Source organism: Canis lupus, chromosome 5, assembly GCF_048164855.1.
Source record: "Canis lupus baileyi chromosome 5, mCanLup2.hap1, whole genome shotgun sequence".
Lineage (NCBI taxonomy): Eukaryota > Metazoa > Chordata > Mammalia > Carnivora > Canidae > Canis > Canis lupus.
In genome coordinates, this window is record NC_132842.1 from 2716461 (window position 1) to 2730606 (window position 14146).

General features: G+C 36.7%; 1 protein-coding gene across 19 annotated transcripts in view; it reads left to right on the top strand.

Annotated features, from left to right (window-relative positions):
- Positions 1-14146, top strand: part of CREM (cAMP responsive element modulator) — a 75367-nt gene that overhangs the window by 20427 nt on the left and 40794 nt on the right. For all 19 annotated transcript variants that reach the window (XM_072825232.1, XM_072825212.1, XM_072825222.1 and 16 more), the window contains one exon: positions 3993-4116. In XM_072825232.1, the coding sequence (XP_072681333.1) occupies positions 3997-4116 (120 nt within the window). In that variant the 5' untranslated portion in view covers positions 3993-3996. The remainder of the gene's footprint in view (positions 1-3992; positions 4117-14146) is intronic.

Consider the following 14146-nt stretch of genomic DNA (forward strand, 5'->3'; position numbering starts at 1 on the left):
ATCTGCTCCCCCACACCACCCCCAAACAAGCACGTTAGTTACTTCTGTTACAGGTTGTCCAAGGAACAATTAATGAATATTCCTTCAGGGCAAGGGCTATAATTTGCCCACCTTTATATTTTCCGGGCCTGTCTAAATAAATATTTCCAAAATGAATAGTTTAGTGGGGAAGGCCTTCTAGCATGTCATGTTTGAGTTGAGACTCAGATTCTTAGCAGAGCCTATAAGAGAACTTTAAAATGTGTAAGAAATAGCATAAGACAACATTTCTCGAGTTGTTTTCAGAACACTACTTTTAGGACATGCACCTTGTGGAAAAAGAGTTTTTGGTGGTCAGATACTCTTAGAAAATGCTGCCTGATGGATCTGCACTGTCCATGTCCTGAAGGTGCACTAGCATATTCAGGCTTCTGAGAAGTTCTGCCACAGAAAAACCTTTTAACCCAGGATATTTAGAACTTTTTCACTAAATGTTCCCCTACTCTCTCTCTTTTTTAGATAATACTTTTTCATAACCTGCAGAGCTAAATGTTCTAAGGCATTCTTTTTGGGAATTGTTCGCATAAGCAAACGTAGAGGCAGAAGAATTGGCAGTTTATGTAGGGTGATCTATACTTACCTAGGCTATGCTGGAAAATAAGAGGGAGAGATAAAGGAATTGGGGAATATTAAGGGAAAGACATTTTTGACATGGTAGACTGTAGATTTTTATCTTTTATAAAAATTGCTCTAAATTGTCATGATTAGTTTAAGTTTTGAAATGATTTTTAATAGTGGGAAATAAGTGCAATATAGGTGGGTTTCAGAATAGAAGGCTTGGATTAAGATAATGACTACTGAAATGCAAAAGAAGGTAGTAAAGTGCAAGACATAGATGAAAAATTTGTAAGATCTGGTAACTAAATCTGGAAAAAAGATTTGGACATTTTAATTCAAAGTTCTTAAGTGGCTTGCATACTTTTTGGCTATATATTTAGACTACTAAAGTGAGAAAAACACATTGTATCATTGGTAGTTGAAAAGGTGTATAATAGCAAGGACTATATAGTTTCTCTAAGTTTTTAATATTTGATTTTGTTTATTTTGTTTGTAGTTTGTATTTCTTTTAGTAGGATAACATTTATTATAATGATTTATCTTCTATATAGAAATAGAAATTGTTAACTTAAACTGAAATCATAGACAAGGGACGCTTGGATGGCTCAGTGGTTTGGCACCTGCCTGTGGCCCAGGCCGTGATCCTGGAGACCCAGGATCGAGTCCCACATTGGGCTCCTTGCATGGAGCCTGCTTCTCTTTCTGCCTATTACTTCTGTTAGAGAAGTTAGTTAGAGAGAGCCTTCTCTGTCACACACACAGAGAGGTCTCTGCCTCTCTCTGTGTGTCTCATGAATGAATAAAGTAAGTCTTAAAAAAAAAAAGAAATCATAGAATTATGACAAAAAAAAATTTTTTTTATTGGTGTTCAATTTACTAACATACAGAATAACCCCCAGTGCCCATCACCCATTCACTCCCACCCCCCGCCCTCCTCCCCTTCCAACACCCCTAGTTCGTTTCCCAGAGTTAGCAGTCTTTACGTTCTGTCTCCCTTTCTGATATTTCCCACACATTTCTTCCCCCTTCCCTTATATTCCCTTTCACTATTATTTATATTCCCCAAATGAATGAGAACATATAATGTTTGTCCTTCTCCGACTGGCTTACTTCACTCAGCATAATACCCTCCAGTTCCATCCACGTTGAAGCAAATGGTGGGTATTTGTCATTTCTAATAGCTGAGGAATATTCCATTGTATACATAAACCACATCTTCTTTATCCATTCATCTTTCGTTGGACACCGAGGCTCCTTCCACAGTTTGGCTATCGTGGCCATTGCTGCTATAAACATCGGGGTGCAGGTGTCCTGGCGTTTCACTGCATCTGTATCTTTGGGGTAAATCCCCAGCAGTGCAATTGCTGGGTCGTAGGGCAGGTCTATTTTTAACTGTTTGAGGAACCTCCACACAGTTTTCCAGAGTGGCTGCACCAGTTCACATTCCCACCAACAGTGTAAGAGGGTTCCCTTTTCTCCACATCCTCTCCAACATTTGTTGTTTCCTGCCTTGTTAATTTTCCCCATTCTCACTGGGGTGAGGTGGTATCTCATTGTGGTTTTGATTTGTATTTCCCTGATGGCAAGTGATGCAGAGCATTTTCTCATGTGCATGTTGGCCATGTCTAGGTCTTCCTCTGTGAGATTTCTCTTCATGTCTTTTGCCCATTTCATGATTGGATTGTTTGTTTCTTTGGTGTTGAGTTTAATAAGTTCTTTATAGATCTTGGAAACTAGCCCTTTATCTGATATGTCATTTGCAAATATCTTCTCCCATTCTGTAGGTTGTCTTTGAGTTTTGTTGACTGTATCCTTTGCTGTGCAAAAGCTTCTTATCTTGATGAAGTCCCAATAGTTCATTTTTGCTTTTGTTTCTTTTGCCTTCGTGGATGTATCTTGCAAGAAGTTACTGTGGCCGAGTTCAAAAAGGGTGTTGCCTGTGTTCTCCTCTAGGATTTTGATGGAATCTTGTCTCACATTTAGATCTTTCATCCATTTTGAGTTTATCTTTGTGTATGGTGCAAGAGAGTGGTCTAGTTTCATTCTTCTGCATGTGGATGTCCAATTTTCCCAGCACCATTTATTGAAGAGACTGTCTTTCTTCCAATGGATAGTCTTTCCTCCTTTATCGAATATTAGTTGCCCATAAAGTTCAGGGTCCACTTCTGGATTCTCTATTCTGTTCCACTGATCTATGTGTCTGTTTTTGTGCCAGTACCACACTGTCTTGATGACCACAGCTTTGTAGTACAACCTGAAATCTGGCATTGTGATGCCCCCAGCTATGGTTTTCTTTTTTAAAATTCCCCTGGCTATTCGGGGTCTTTTCTGATTCCACACAAATCTTAAAATAATTTGTTCTAACTCTCTGAAGAAAGTCCATGGTATTTTGATAGGGATTGCATTAAACGTGTATATTGCCCTGGGTAACATTGACATTTTCACAATATTAATTCTGCCAATCCATGAGCATGGAATATTTTTCCATCTCTTTGTGTCTTCCTCAATTTCTTTCAGAAGTGTTCTATAGTTTTGAGGGTATAGATCCTTTACCTCTTTGGTTAGGTTTATTCCTAGGTATCTTATGCTTTTTGGTGCAGTTGTAAATGGGATTGACTCCTTAATTTCTCTTTCTTCAGTCTCATTGTTAGTGTATAGAAATGCCACTGACTTCTGGGCATTGATTTTGTATCCTGCCACGCTACCGAATTGCTGTATGAGTTCGGGGGCGGCTCCGCGGAGGGGGCTGCACGGCCCCGGGAGCAGCTCGGAGGGGCTCGGGCAGAGGAAGAGGCTCCGTGCGGAGGGGGCTGCGCGGTTCCATGACAAAAATTTTTCTGGAAAAATTAGATTCTCGTCAATGAAATGGGAAATGTCTTATGTCTAAGACATATGGTCAAATCTGCATGATTCAATTTGAGAGGCCTGTTTATCAGAAACTGGTTAGAGCTGGCAAAACTAGACACATCTTTGTATTACATACATTTAACTTAGTCTACGGGGAAATTCTTTCATACTATATATTACCTAGTAGGTATTTTAGGCCTTGAGAGTCATAGAATATTTATACTTCATGTAAAGTAGAAGACCTATTTTTTTTCACTTATTTAAACTGGAGGGCTTAAAATAATTATTAAGGAGACTTTATTATAAGATTAACTAATAAATAAACTAATAAACTAATTCCCATAAAACATTTTGCAGTGCTTTCTTGGTAATGTTCATACCCAGTGAGCAGAGTTAGTTCAGAGAGTTAGGACTCTGCCACTTAACCCATTTCTGGAAAAATAAGGTAGTTTAATTGATGACAGAAATGAATATCAGAAAGCTAGGTAAAAACAGAAAAATCTTTCAGATAGGGCCTTAATACTTCTTCCTTTTTTTTGTCTTTTCAGACAAATGACCATGGACACAATGGAATCTCAGCAGGATGGAAGTGTAACAGATTCTGTGGCAGAGAACGAATCTGCACATATGCAGAACCAGACTGGTCAAAATTCAATCCCTACTTTAACTCAGGTAAATTTAATGTAGGCAATAGGCAGGCACTGATGAAAGTTAAAGTTATCTGGAAATAAGAATTATGTGCAGATTGTTTTCTTGAAGTTGATGTGAAGTTTTCCCTGTTCCCTAGTTATCAGCCATTCTTACTGATTTGATTTCAAAGAGAAGATATGTATCTTAGTTACGTTTACCTTGTAATGGACACTTTGAAATGCTCCCTCTACCACCACTGCTATGCAAAAGGAAAAACAGAAACCTGTCCACGATATGTAATCTTCAAATTATTATTTGAGAATATTGGTAATTCCAAGTTGTTATAGTCTTATATTCTTAGCTGGAAATACTGCAGAAATCTTACTTTGCCCTGTATATAATTTGTTTGATCTTTGCTTTCTTTTTAGTTAGGACTTCAAATCTGTTTCAGTTAGATACCACCAGGATGAGTTAGTGCCTGGTTTTCAGCTCCTAAGGTTTATTTCTGAGCTATCTATAAAAATATGTAATACAAGCAAGTACATTGGTCATCAAATATTTATTGAGTACCTACTGGTTCTAGGCACTATTTAGATTCGTGAGGAGATGTAGTTTCTGGCCTTAAAATATCTTATGGCTTAGTGAGGAGAACAGGTATTTGAATGATAGCTCCAATAGTATAAGAAGTGCCATAAAAGGTTAAGTACAAAATGACTAAATCTTACAGAGGAGGGAGCAGCCAGTGGCTAGAGTACTTTATGGAGGATTTTGCTTTTGAGCTAGACATGTAGAGGGTGAGTAGGAGTTTGCCGCGTGGACAAGGATAGGGAAGCATATTCTAGGCAGGCAAAGAGTGTGTGCAGAGGCACAAAGCCAGAGAGAGCACATGGCATCAGGTAACTACGGGTAGAGGAGCTAACAGGAGCCTAGTGTCTGGGCTGGGAAGTTAAGTTGGTAAATGTGAGCAGAGTTTGTATACATTTGAGGATGTATAGTGTCCTGGATTCTAAATATTCTTGAACACAATGTTCACTGTGTTTAGAACACTACTATTTGTGTGAACTGTGTGGAGGTTGGACTGATCGTCAACCAGCCAGTAGTAGAGACACCTTTTGGGTGGAGTCCTGGGAGTGGGGGATACAGTGTGGTGGTGAGATTTTCACAGCATCTTGAAGGGAAGATAGAAAGGATCCATATGGCTGACTGAAGGTCCAGGGGGAACACCAGGTACATCCTGGATTACCTCAGGCCAGACTGGTTCCTGTGAGGTCTCTTCTTTCCCAATACTGGGCCCCAAGCACCCAGCCTGCTTTTCCTTTCTCCTTCAAGCTCCTAACACCCACTCACTCCTTGGGGGTTTTCTCACAAGTAGTCTGTGGAGCTGCATCTCCCTGGCAACACCCTTCTTTGTTAACCTGGAACATAGGCATACAGACCTTTTGCTATTTAAAAGTGGAGGGCAGCCTTTTTCTTATTAAAAAAAATATATGTTTATTGTAGAAAATTAAAACATCTATTACTATAAAGAAGAAAATAAAAACTGCATAATTTAATCATCGTTAACATTTTGTTGTATATCTTTTATTTAGTCTAATGGTCTTTATGAATAGAATACAATCCCTGTACTTTGTCATAAATTTGCGATCTTCTAGAGTTTTTATCACTATGGTTCTCTAATTCTGCCCTTTGCCAAAGCGAGAATTTTGAAAGCAAATCTTCCTTTTGCCTCCACTGGCAAACAGATAACAGATAACAGATCCCGCCTCACTGACCCTCACATAGCCTCCCCTCCCTGTTCTGGGCCAGCACTGTCGAAACAATAGATCTCCATTGTCTAAAAAGGGTAATTTGCAATTCTGAGGACCTTCAGCCTAGGTGACACCCACCTCTGTGAGCGTCAGTCAGAAGTTGCTAAAGAGTTCTAGTAATGTGAAGTCTGAGAAATAACCTTGGATTTATGGGATTTTTGAATTGGAGTCCAGTGAACAGAAAGCAGGTTTTCGAAGATTAGAGAAGAAATAAGAGGGAGAGGTGGTAGATATTGGAGATAAAGATTCTTCAAGAAGTTTTTCTGTGAAATAATAGAGAAAGATGAGTCTGAGACAAAGGGTTGAGAACAGGGGTGTGGCAAAGTTGAGTGTTTTGAGGAAAATAGTAGGAGAGACACACTTTTAAGAAGGCTGAATCAGATCCAGGAAAAACCTGTGGTTTGCATTTATAATGCTTGCTTTTTTAAAAATCAACTAACCAAATATTGATATTTATTAAATGTGGATAGCAAGTTCATGGACTTGCTGTGGTATTTTATTTTCTGAATATCTTAGGGATCTGATCAAAGAATAAACTATGGTTTTTATCTTTCATATATTAGGAATGTTGAGAAACTAAGAAGTAATCTGTGGCTGATTCACTGATTACTTTGGTTAACTAAGAGTTATCCTCTGTCATGTATGGATCATGAGTTTTTGAAGAATTAGGAGACAATTCTTAGCAAAGTTTTCTTTTTTTTTTTTTTATTTTATGATAGGCACACAGTGAGAGAGAGAGAGGCAGAGACACAGGCAGAGGGAGAAGCAGGCTCCATGCACCGGGAGCCTGACGTGGGATTCGATCCCGGGTCTCCAGGATCGCACCCTGGGCCAAAGGCAGGCGCCAAACCGCTGCGCCACCCAGGGATCCCTTAGCAAAGTTTTCTAAACATAATTAATCCTAAACAGCTAGATTCTTGTGATGCCTGAAGCTGTTCATTTGTGAGTACTCTTTATTATTATGTGATACTATATGATAAAAGGATTAGGAAATCAAGTTGAAATCTTTATTAAACCTATAATGTATGCTGAAAGTGGCTAACTCTTCTGAATAATTCATGATTGCTTGTATACTTGCCACTTGTTTCATTTCTTTCTCAAAGAGGTCTTTTTTTTTTTTTTTTAAGATTCTATTTATTTATTCATGAGAGACATAGAGAGAAAGAGAGGCAGAGACACAGGCAGAGAGAGAAGCAGGCTCCACGCAGGTAGCTCGATGTGGGACTCGCTCCCAGGTCTCCAGGGTCATGCCCTGGGCTGAAGGTGGCGATAAACCGCTGAGCCACCTGGGCTGCCCGAGGTCTGTTTTGTACAGAGAGGAATTTATAACACTTAATTTCCTTTTTATATGGTCAAATTATCATTAACTAGTATGGGAACAAAAGCTGTGAACAAAGGATTCAGTCAGTTTGATCCTTTGCATCTGGTCATTTGATAGTAGTACCCTGGCCTTTTTTTTTTTTTTTTTTTTAATTTATTTATTTGTGAGAGAGACATAGGCAGAGGGAGAAGTAGGCTTCCGGTGGGGAGCCTGATGTGGGACTAGATCCCAGGACCCTGGGATCATGACCTGAGCCGAAGGCAGATGCTCAACCATTGAGCCACCCAGGGTCCCTACCCTGGCCTTTCCAAAGCTCCTGCTATCATAGTTACTCTGAAAATCATCCCATTCAGGAAGATCTGACAACTGAGCTTGGCCTCTGGGTACACCAAGTGTCTAGTTTTTCTGTTTTCTAACTTCCCAGATATAAGTGGAATCTTTCCCTACTACCTGTAGTCAAAAGTAAATAGAAGTCACAGTGGTGATAATGTCAAAGAGCTGAAAGCAGGATTTGCCGTAAACAGATCCTGGGGGTGGCAAATAATTGAGGTTAAATTTGGACTTGACTTTCTTTTTGCCTGAGATATTTTTTATGTTGATTGATTGATTGGTTGATTTTTAAGATTTTTTTTTTTTATTTGAGAGAGAGAGAGCACTAGAGAGAGAGCAAGCACAAATAGGGGTCAAAGGGAGGGGAGAAGCAGGTAGGGATTCTGAAGTGGGGCTCAATCCCAGGACCCTGGAATCAGGACCTAAGCCCAAGGCAGAAGCTTAACTGACTAAGCCTCCCAGTTGATTTATTTTTAATTGAAGCTACTTTCTTATTTGTTAAGTATATGTATTGCTATGTAAGACTAGTTTCCATCTCTTCTGACCCTGAAAAGTTCTTGGTAATAAATTGAAGAGTTTATTTTAGATAACTGAGCCAGGAGGAAACCCTGTCCAAAAGCCAAAATGGTGGAAAGCAAAAGTAATATATATATATATTATATTTTTATATATATTTTATATATAATACCTATATTACTGTATATATAAGTAATTTAAAAATTGCCACATATCCTCTGGAAATAATATAATCTTTAAATGGGTAGTGGGAAGTTAGACTTTCTTTTAAAATAGAAGATTTCAAACATATACAAGGTAGAATAATGTTTATATAGATTTTTATGTATGTATATATAAACTTGATTAATTACTAAGATTTTGTACTTTCATTTATCTTCTTTTTTTTCTTTTTGTTGAAGTATTTTAAGCAGCTCTGCAGATCTCAGACATCATGTCATTTTACTCCTACTTCTCTGGGTATGCAATTTGTAAAATATCATGGATTTTTTTTATGTAACCAAATGTCAGAGTCATATCTAATAAAATCAAGCATAATTCTTTGCAATGATATACACTTCTTATTCACATTATCCCAGGTATCTCACAAATGTGTAATCAACTCTGAAAGAAGAGTGAGGACACTTTGAACTTTTCTTGTTGCAGGTCTCTTGGGGATTATTAATATCACTATGACAATTTGGGTAGGCGAGGTAATCCATATGCAAGACTAACTTTCTAGAGCTTCATTCCCTATAGCTGCTAATGAGGCCTATGGGCCTGAGTTTGGCCCCTCAACTCTAAGAGCAAAATAACTCTTCTGTGTAAATGACCAGTTCTTAGAGTGTTAGCAAAGATGAAAGGAGCAGACTCACAGAAGTCATAGAGCTTGAAGGAAGCTCTGGAGATCATCAAGGTCAGCACAGTGCCTCAGGACAATTTGTTCTAGTATAAAATTTAACCTTCCTGAGGGCCTGTGTATTTTTGGAACCGAGACTAGGGAGCAGAGAAAACCACTAGGGAATGTTGTTTGAGGATGATACTCTGCTAATCTCCTTTCTTATTCCATGTGTTCTAAATGCAAACAATATGTAAAGAAGCACCTCAGAATAAAGTGGGTCTGGCAAGCAGTGAGGAATTGAAATAGGAATGATTTAACAAAGGATACATTTTAATGTATAACTTGTAAGTTTTCTTTTTCAATCTGGTGGGAAATTGGAATGACATTTCTCATTGCTTTGGCCAGCTGTGCCAAAATTCTATCTTCTTGTCCTGAATAAGACCCAGAAGGCTATGGATGGCTATCAGAAAACAAAACAAAAGCAACATTTGCTCTTGATAATGGGTCAGCAGCATATTAAAGACGGTCTGCATTGTGTTCGGTTGATTTGGTATATTTACTATCAGCTCAGTAAATCTAATTTACACTTAGTGTTCAATTGAATCTTGTTTTTCAACTTTGAAATACTAATTCCCTTACTTGAGGAACTCTTACTGAAGGAGAAAAATGTTCCTCTTAAGATTTTGAGGTAAATATTTTTATTTCGGTATTGACTTCATACTGCTCCTTATTTTTATATAATCCTTCCTCCGGTACTTTTTCATTGCCTTAATCTAATTTTTTAATATAATGTTTTACTTCACTTAGAATTCTCTCTAAAAATGAACAAAAGTTGGAGGAGAAAGTAAAACTAATTTTTTTCAGTAAATGCTAAATCTGTGTTGTATAATGTTCGTTAGTCAACTAATTGAAGAAAATATACTGTTTTGAAATGTAACTTACTCTTGAAGGTAATTCAAGGCTTGAGAGATGTAAGTTAAATGTAATTTGTGAGCTAATAGTAGTGGCCTTTTGTTCAATTTGAACAAGAATTTTTAAAATATCTGTACTCTTATTTTGTAATTTTATATATAATAGCCAGTATATTTCTTTAAAGGTTAGTTTTTGACTTTAGAATGGAGTCTATGATTTCATCCTAGTGATAATACTTTGTGTAAAATTTGATATCTCAAAGATAACTTAAAGCAATCAAATTTCAGAAAAAGATTTTGTTTTTATACTTGTGATAAAAATGCATACAAATTAGTTATAGCGGAGAGATTGTTAGATTTTCTGTCATTTATAATGATTTTTCTCTGAGGTTTGGGCACTTTTGTTTGACATTCCAGGTTCTTCGTAGTTTTAGTAAAACATGGTTTGTCACTAGCAGTAATGGAAAAATAACTGAGTGTAAACATAGTTATTCTTTTTACCCTTTTCTCTATGATTTTCTTTCTTTCTTTCTTTCTTTCTTTCTTTCTTTCTTTCTTTCTTTCTTTCAGATTTTATTTTATTCATGAGAGACAGAGAGAGAGAGAGAGAGAGGCAGAGACAACACAGGCAGAGGGTGAAGTAGGCTCCCTGTGCAGGCTCCATGCAGGGAGCCTGACGTGGGACTCGATCCCAGGTCTCCAGGATCAGGCCCTGGGCTGAAGGCAGCGCTAAACCACTGCACCACCAGGGCTGCCCAATAAAATCTTTAAAAAAAAAAATCTACTTACTATGCTTAAATAGGCCTCTAGAGGTTACAGAAAAGGAAAGATAATTCATAGTTGTTTTATAAGCAACATTCTGATATGGTGCCATGAACTTATTTTAAATGGTATGTTTTATGCTCCTAAGTTTTTGTACTTTGGATTTCTTTTAGGGATTTTAAAACATTGTAAGAATTTCTTTATGCCATTTTGTTTGGCTCTGAAAATCTAAAATATGATTTATTACTAGATTTTGGATTTCATGTTAAGACCAAATTTAGCAGCTAAATATTTAATATTCATGTTAAGACCATATTTAGCAGCTAAATATTTAGGCTTGCCTGTGTATGAACTCGGACCTTTGGACTAAAACTAAAAAAACTTAAGGATTCAACTTGACCTAGCCATGTTTTGTCACTGATTCAGATTTTGACTTATTTTTATATAAATCCTTGATTCATCTTCCACCACCTGAATTTTGAGGAATACTTTAAAAAGTATTTTAATCTTTCCAAATCAAAGGACTAAAACATGTAAATTGTTTAAACTCTAAATTCTTGACTAAATTATTTAAATGCAACAATAATAAAAATAAGAAAAGTGAATATTGAATATTCAGTATATGCCAGGCACTTGCCTCTGTCCTCTGTAGAAAGGGTACTGTTTTCATTCTCCATAACAGTTGTGGGAAGTAAGGTATAGAGGGACTGAATGAGCAACTTGTCATCAGTCACACAACTAGTAAGAGGCAAGGCCAAAATTAGAACCAAGGTGATCTGGATCTGGCTTTAGATTCCATTATGCACTCTACTCTTTATTACTTGTAATATATAGGGTACTTAGTGTTGAACCAGACCATATGGAGGGCATTACCTTGGCGATTCCATAATAATTAAATATAATAGTAAATATATGTTATATATTGTTACTGTAGAGAACTGTATATGTGCATATGTGTATATTGTGTGTATATGTATCTATACACACACACATAAATAGTACTATGCAGTACATATTATATATGTACTATATACTGTTTTCTTCTTCATTATTCAGTGGCAGATTAAGATAGTTCCATATTTAAATCCCAACTCAGCTTCTGATTTGGGATATGTGAAGAGCATAGAAAATTTAAATTTTATCCATTTTGAAGCATTAGTAATTGTTTCCGTATAACCTCTGGCACCAGTAACCATTCTTATGTATAGAACCATCAGTTTGGGGCCAAGAGTATGAGAGTACCCAGAGCTTTAGAATTTTTTTTTTTCCAGAGCTTTAGAATTATGTTTTATAAGATGATGAAGAAATCAGTCCCATTACCTTTGGCAAGATCAATTTATTGAGTGTTTTCCTGGCAAGAAGCCAGTTAATTATTATATCCACCAAATATGGAACCATAGTTATTAGTATTTTGGGGGGGGTGGTAAAAAAATACATAAAATCTGCAGTCTTAACAAGTTTAAGTGTGCAGTTCAGTGGTGTTAAGGATATTCACATTGCTGTGATCAGATCTCCAGAACATTTTCATCTTGCAAATCTAAAGCTCTACATCCATTACATAAAAACATTATTTTTACCTCTGCCTTCATCCCTGGTAACTACCATTCTACCATCTGTGAACTTAATTACTTTAAGATACTTCAGATAAGTAGTTGCCATCAGCATATGTCTTTTTGTGACTGGCTTGCTTCACTTAGCATAATGTCCTCAAGGTTTATCCATGTCATAGTACGATAGCATTCTTTTCCTTTGTAAGGAAAGAAAAGGCTGAATAATATTCCATTGTATGTACGTACTGTATTTTTATTTATTATTTCTATTTTTTAAGAAGTTTATTTATTTTTAAAGTAATCTTTACATCAAGGTGAGCCTCAAATCCTTGACCCTAAGATTGAGTCACACTTTCTTCTACATGAGCCAACCCTAATATTACTATTTTTAAGGTTTTTTTGGTGGTTTGTTTGTTGATTTTCATTTTTGCCAATTCAATACTCCTTAGGACTTACCAAGTTATTGGTAATAAAGAGTAGAGTGCATAATGGAATCTAAAGAAGAAATAAAATAATTCAAGTGAATCGAAGTTTACTTCATAGACACTCTTTATAGAGGTTTTTGCTCGGAAATAAAGATTAACATGAAGCTTGGCTAGTAAGTGGTTTTAGGCATTCATTTTGTGGTTTCTCGCCTTTGGCATATACATTTCTTATTCATTATTAGAAATTAGCTGTATTATTGTTAAGAGCAGTTTTAATGTTATTGTTTGTTCTTATATCTCCTGGGTAAATACCACTTTGGGCTCAGGATCTCACTGTAGCTTCATTATTACACTTAACTACTTGCATCTGGCTAGTTACTATGACCAGTTTTAGTTTTAGTCTCACTGAAACCAAATATAGGATTGATATTTGAAAGTTTTGGAGTTAAATGAATTCTGACTTCTACAAATGTAATATTCATTTCATAGTACTTTAAAAATATAGTTATGACAAATGAAACATTTCATATTGGTTAGAATATAAAATGATGTTCCAACCGCTACAAATAGGACATTCAAAATACTATATAGATTAGATAGGAAAAACAAATGAGCTAGAGCATTGTTTTTGGTTGTTTTAGGTTTTTTATCTTTTTTTAAAGATTTTATTTATTTATTCATGAGCGAGAGAGAGAGAGAAAGAGAGAGACAGGCAGAGACACAGACAGAGGGAGAAGCAGGCTCCTTGTAGGGAGCCCTGTGGGGACTCGATCCCAGGACCCGAGGATCAGGCCCTGAGCCTAAGGCAGACTCTCAACTGCTGAGCCACCCAGGTGGTCCCCCCAGAATGGCTTTTCAAAGGATAAAGAACCCCTGATTTTAATTTGTGCTCAAAAGATCATCACTGTCTATTGGAAGTATAATCAAAACAGACTGAACGATTAAGAATGATATAATTCTGATATTTGCTTTGCTTTCAAGAGGAGAATTTTTTAAAAGATTTTATTCATTTGAAACAGAATGAGAGTGAGAGAGAGTGCATGCATGCACAATTTGGGGGAAGGATAAAGGGAGAGGAAGAGACAGACTCCCCACTGAGCAGGGAGCCAGACTGAGGCTCCATCCCAGGACCCCTGGGATCATGACCTGAGCTGAAGGCAGACGTTTTAAGGGACTGAGCCACCCAGACCCACCATTTATATTTACAATACCAGAAACAGCGATCCACTTCCCCCTTCTCATTTTATTCAGATTATAGATTTCAGACAGTATTTGTTTATGCTCTACACATACAGGAAGCATGTAAGGCAACAGCATTCCCATGTAGTTCTCTTTAGAATTTTAACATAGTAGATACAAAAATAGGAGTCTTAGCTAGCTAACTCTGTTATCCATAAATATGTTCAACTGAAATTCTCAAGGTAAAATTTAACTTCATGGAATTTTGCAGTCTGTTAGCCCCACTAAAAAAAAAAAAAAAAAAAAACAGCGAGAAAGACACTAAAATGAGACCAACTCTACATTTTTCATTTTGTGTTGTCTTCATTTAGTGCAATTAAACACAACTTAAAAAAATATATTTTGCATCTTTATTCAAGTATTCACTTTCATTATTCTCCTGTTTTCAAA